Source organism: Myotis davidii, unplaced genomic scaffold (assembly GCF_000327345.1).
Source record: "Myotis davidii unplaced genomic scaffold, ASM32734v1 scaffold1754, whole genome shotgun sequence".
Lineage (NCBI taxonomy): Eukaryota > Metazoa > Chordata > Mammalia > Chiroptera > Vespertilionidae > Myotis > Myotis davidii.
In genome coordinates, this window is record NW_006285993.1 from 322,519 (window position 1) to 327,674 (window position 5,156).

Genomic DNA, 5,156 nt, shown 5'->3' on the forward strand with positions numbered 1-5,156 from the left:
CCTCACCGTTGGGCATGAGCTTGACGACGAGCCGCGGGTAGGCGATGTTGGAGCAGCCCACCTCGGTGCCGCACACGCGCTTGCACACCTCGGGCACCACGCACGCCACTTCGTCTGGGGGAGAGGGCACGACACACCTAGGACAGGGCCTGGTCCGGGAACGCGGATCCCTGCAGTGCGGGCTGGGAATCTAACGGAGAGGAGGTGGGAGCCCTGGAGGGAGGCGGGACTGGATGGCCAGGGTCCCACATCTTAGGGGAAGCGGACGCCCGGTCCTTCTGCAGGAAGGGGCCTGGGTGGGGCACACATTACCCGGGTAAAGAATGCGGCTGATCATGCCCGGCATGACCATGAGGAACATGGGCATCAGCTTCAAGTAGCCGCACAGGGTGCAGCCCGCCTTGATGTGGGTCAGGTTCTTCCCCGCCAGGCAGCGCTGCACGATGACCTGTGACCCGGGGCGTTCAGCTGCCTGTGTGTGGCCAGTCCCGGACACCCCGCCTCCTAGGCCTCGCCTCAACTCCCGGCGCTAACTCAGGCCCTGCCTGGCTCAGCTCCGCAGCAATTCCGCTCCACACACAGCCCCTGCCGGTTGCACCCGGCTTCCTTGGGTTTAGCTCCACCCAGCAGAGTTCCCACGCCCTCAGCCCAGCCCCACCGGATGGTTTCAGGCTCCACCCACCTCAGCCCCGCCCACACTAGTTCTGGCTCTGCCCAGCCTTGCTCCCCACCCAACCCCTGACCTCGCACCTGGTCGCTGCACCAGTACCAGCCGGAGACGATGGTCAGCCCCAGGAGCAGCGCAGGCCACGGCAGGTCCCCCGTGACAGGGTCCCGGAGCAGATGGTAGGAGTCGGCCCGGGGTTGGTAGCAGGAGCTGGAGATGTTGCCCACGGCCGGATCCTCCGACACCGTCAGCGACGTCATTGCCCCCAAGTATTTGTCGAAAAGCCCAGAATACCCGCCCACCTCATGGAAGGCTGTGTGGGCAAAACCGTCAGGGGACCGGGCGCCCGCGCCAAGGCCCTCCCTAGAACCCACGCCTGGGACTCAGCTGTCCCAGCTTCCAGCGTGAGCCCTGCCCTCGGCCGCCGCCCCCTCCCCACGGGGCGTACCGTAACCCATGAGGATGCAGGCGCCCCCGAGAATGACGAAGGTCTGCACGGTATCCGTGTACATCAGCGCCGCCAGCCCTCCTGCAAGGGGCCTGGTCAGCGGGGGCAGCCCGGACAGGCTGCTGCTAGTGCAGACCGCGTGGTTGTTGGAATATGAAAAGGTGCCCCTTCCCGGAGAACACGTTTCAAAGCCATGGCCCACTCCCTGGCTCATGCACTCGTGAAGCGGAGGCGGGGCTGCGTGGCTCCTATCACACCCCGAGCCCCTCCCTTCCCTACGCCCCCCATGGCCACCTGTCACAGTGTCGACCATGGTGATGCCCAGGAGCGCGATGACGGAGGCGTAGATGTTCCAGCCGAGAGCCTGTTGAATGAATACCGCCCCCGAGAACATGTCCACCTGGGGGAGGAGCGAGCAGGCAGGTCAGGCCCAGAGGCCGGGGCAGGGGCGCAGTTCCACCTCCTGCCCAGACCACAGCCCTGGGTGGCCACACCTCAAAGGCGCGCTCATTTTTCAATGCCCTGACCTCCCCAGGTCTCACCCACGGTGGCCGTGGCCCCAGAAATCCATGACTCCCTACCCCCATCAGGACCTCACGTCCACTTCTCCTTGGTCCCGCCCCCTCCAGGACTTTCCAAAGCGCTTCCATCCGCGGCCCCGCCCTTCCAGGGCCCCGTCCCGCGCGCGCACCGAAATCTTGGTGAAGATGTACAGAAAGAGCGAGAGCACGGACAGGTAGAGGCGGATGCGATGGCCGCCGAAGCGCTTGCGCAGGTACTGCGGCATGGTAATGACGCCCGCCGTCAGGTACACCGGCACGAAGAGCCAGCCGAGCAGCAGCACCACAAACAGCGCCTGTGGGCACAGGGCAGCTGGGCGACTCCCGGTCCCAGACCCCGCCTGCAGCGCCTCCTACCCCTGAGGGTATGAGACCCCTCTCTCCTTCTTGGGCTTTTAACTAGAGCCCTCCTTGCCTCCCAGGCCACCACCCCTGGCCAGTCCTTCCCAAGAGGTCCCTGCCCCTGACCCCCAAGCACTGGAGTCCAAGCACAGACCGACCCCTCAGCCTGACCCCAGCTTCGCTAGGAAGGGCTCCCCTCCCCTCCCAACCCAGGAAACCATGGAGGCTCAGCTCAGAGGCCTCCTCCTCCAGGAAGCCCTGAGCGCAGAGCCTTAACCGCCCCAGCTTTCCAAGGCGTGCCTCAGTCCCAGAGCCTTGTCTCCCACTTCTGCAAGGGCTTTAACTCTGCCCAGGGACCTCATAGGCCACACTTCCGAGAGCATCGGAACAAGCACTTCACTGTCCCTGAGGCTGTTCACCCCACTTCCGAGAGGAGTACGTAGGCCACAGAGGTAGGGGCTGGCCCCGGCTCACATGGCAGGTCAGCAGCAGGACCTACCCCTACCCTGAAAGTGGTCGTTTCCTACTTCCCTCTGCTTCCGAGCTGGACCCGTGACCCTCACCTGAAGCCAACCGCACCCACAATCAGTCTCACACCCCCTCTGCCCGAGCCTCCCTAGGCGTACCCTTCCAGGGGTTCCCACTGGGGGTGGGGTTATTGGCAAAAAGGGGCTCACATTCCACTCAAATCCAGCCACAGCCAAGCCGCTGGCAGCACCAGTCCCCGCCAGGCCCACAAAGTGGCCGCTGCCGATGTTGCTGGCAAAGAGAGAGGCCCCGACCTGGGCGACCGGGGGGGGGGGGGGGCTTCTACTTAATGTTCCGCAGAATGGATTCACCATAATTCTCCCCTTGATGGACATGTGGGTTGTTTCTAATTCTGGGGCATTGAGTGCAATGGGCAATGCTTCCCTGAACATTCTAATACAGGCCTTTTATGCACATGTGCTCAATACCTAGAAGTGGAATTCTCTCTCACCGGCCACCACACCATGCTCCGTCCGGCCAGGAAGTAGCCGCCCACGGTGCCTCTGTTGGTTCTGCACATGGACTGGGGGACAGGAGTTGGGGGAGACCTGGGCTCAGGGTGCGTCTTTGGACCTCATTAGCCTTCTCAACACATTCCTCAGCCTTGTTTCAGGCTGAAGATTAACCCGCGCTCTGCTCCCCAATGGTTCACACCCCACCCCCACAACCTCTTCCCAGGCCCCCAGAGCCACCCAAGCGCTAAGCTGTTGTCCAGCTACCCAAGCCTGATTTTTCCGGGGCCCTGGTTCAGGCCATGGGCTTCTGTCAGCCATGACATAGATGGCAAACAGAGGCCTCACCTAGAATGCTGTCCCCGAGGACAGCCAACCAAGGATGGGAGACAAAGAATGAGTGGTGATTAGGCCTCTTACAGCTATCAAAAGACTTATTTGGGGGGACAAGTCTCCCCCCTCCTTTCCCAAGCACCTGGTTTCTCCCTCAAGGATCTAGGCATCCTGCCCCTACTGCCACCTGCAGTCTTCCTGCGCCAGGCCCCAGAAACCTGGCCCCAGCAGCACCCCCTCAACTTCTCACCCACAAGCCGACACCAATGACCAGCAGGAAGTAAGCAGCAATGACCACGATGTCGGCAGGGTTGTCGATTAAGACCCTCTGCTCCTCCAGCTCTGGCGCCAAGCTTGCCTCTGTGTAGTCCTCCATTCTGTCCAGGATCTGCCCCTCAAGGGACCAGCCCTGGGTTCTCCCAGGGGAGGGGTTAATGGTTACCTCAGGTGCAGTGAGCTGACAAATCACCCAGGCCTTGTCCCCCCTCCCGCCTTTGTTTAGCTGAATCAGGTCCCATCAAGACCGAAGGCTGGTCCTGGGAGGTGGACCCTTTCAAGTTCAGGAACACTCCTTCCTGGGCCTCAGCCCCTACCTCTTCCCTAGTGCCTCGGGCTCAAAATCACCCCCTAAAACACGCCAACTTTTCAGCCTTGACCTAGGGAGTCTGGCTGAGTCAGCCTCTGGTTGTGACCAATCCAGAGGGATCATCTTCAAACCCTCGCCTGACATTGCGAGTCCCCAGCTCAGAGCACTCCATAGCTCTCCATCACAGTCAGGGCCTGCCAGGCCCCAACTCCGCCCACCCTTGCCCTTTCCCCCAACCAAATCTAGTTTCCTTCCTACTCCTTTGCCCTGCCCAACTTGTGTATGTTCATACCCCCAAACCTCTGCTTAGCATGCCTCCCTGTCTCCCAAACAGCCAACTCCTACCCAGCCTTCAGTACCCAGCCCTGTCACTGCTTAGCATGCCTCCCTCTCTCCCAAACAGCCAACTCCTACCCAGCCCTCAGTACCCAGCCCTCAGTACCCAGCCCTGTCACTGCTTAGCATGGCTCCCTGTCTCCCAAACAGCCAACTCCTACCCAGCCCTCAGTACCCAGCCCTCAGTACCCAGCCCTGTCACTGCTTAGCAAAGACTTGCTTGACTTTTCTGATACAGTTCCCAGCACACGGAGTGACCCTCATCTGGGCCCATCTCTGTCTCCCCAACAGGCTGGAGCCCCCCCAAGAGCGGGTGTGATGTGGTTCGTCCCCGGAGTTGGTGAAGAGCCGTGTCTCTGCCTTTCTTCTAGAAGAGACCAGCCTTGGACGTCTGACCATGACAGTTGGGTGCATGCCAGAGATGGGGAATTGAATGAATCATGTTTGGGGAATACCTTAAAAGCAGACCCCCAAAATGAGAACTGGAGCGCAAGGACTTCACTGGGGAGGTGATCCCAATAGGGACTGTGAAGGAGTGAGAAAGAAGACAGAGAAAGGCGAAAAGCCAATGAAGGGTGTGTCCACAGACAGGTTACCGCTGTGCACAGTTGGAATCCAACCCCAGCGGGGACCCTCTGAGACGGTGGACAACAACCTCAGAGCTGACCCTCAAGCAGCCAGGAAGCTCGGGTGTCTTCGCCAACTCCTGTCTCTAACTAGTTAGAGGTTACAGAACCCCCCTCCCCATCTTCAGCCCTGTGGGGTACAAGAGCACACTCCTTTCCCAGAGAGCACCCTCCAGATATCTGGGAAGAGCTGGGGAGGCTAGGCATAGGGGCTGTGTCTACATATGACTTCAGGGTGGGCCGAGCACTGTGGGTAGGGCAGCCACATGTCTGCTCGG

At 61.0% G+C, this 5,156-nt stretch overlaps 1 protein-coding gene across 1 annotated transcript in view; it reads right to left on the bottom strand.

Moving 5' to 3' along the window:
- The window catches only part of SLC5A2 (solute carrier family 5 (sodium/glucose cotransporter), member 2), a 5,949-nt gene extending 2,190 nt beyond the window's left edge, over positions 1-3,759 (bottom strand). The window contains exons 1-9 of the mRNA XM_006757165.2: positions 3,581-3,759; positions 2,997-3,068; positions 2,695-2,799; positions 1,807-1,971; positions 1,410-1,515; positions 1,116-1,196; positions 751-980; positions 313-448; positions 7-114 (exon numbers count right to left, since the gene is read on the bottom strand). Of these exons, the coding sequence (XP_006757228.1) occupies positions 7-114; positions 313-448; positions 751-980; positions 1,116-1,196; positions 1,410-1,515; positions 1,807-1,971; positions 2,695-2,799; positions 2,997-3,068; positions 3,581-3,706 (1,129 nt within the window). The 5' untranslated portion in view covers positions 3,707-3,759. The remainder of the gene's footprint in view (positions 1-6; positions 115-312; positions 449-750; positions 981-1,115; positions 1,197-1,409; positions 1,516-1,806; positions 1,972-2,694; positions 2,800-2,996; positions 3,069-3,580) is intronic.
- Between the last annotated feature and the right edge of the window lie 1,397 nt (positions 3,760-5,156).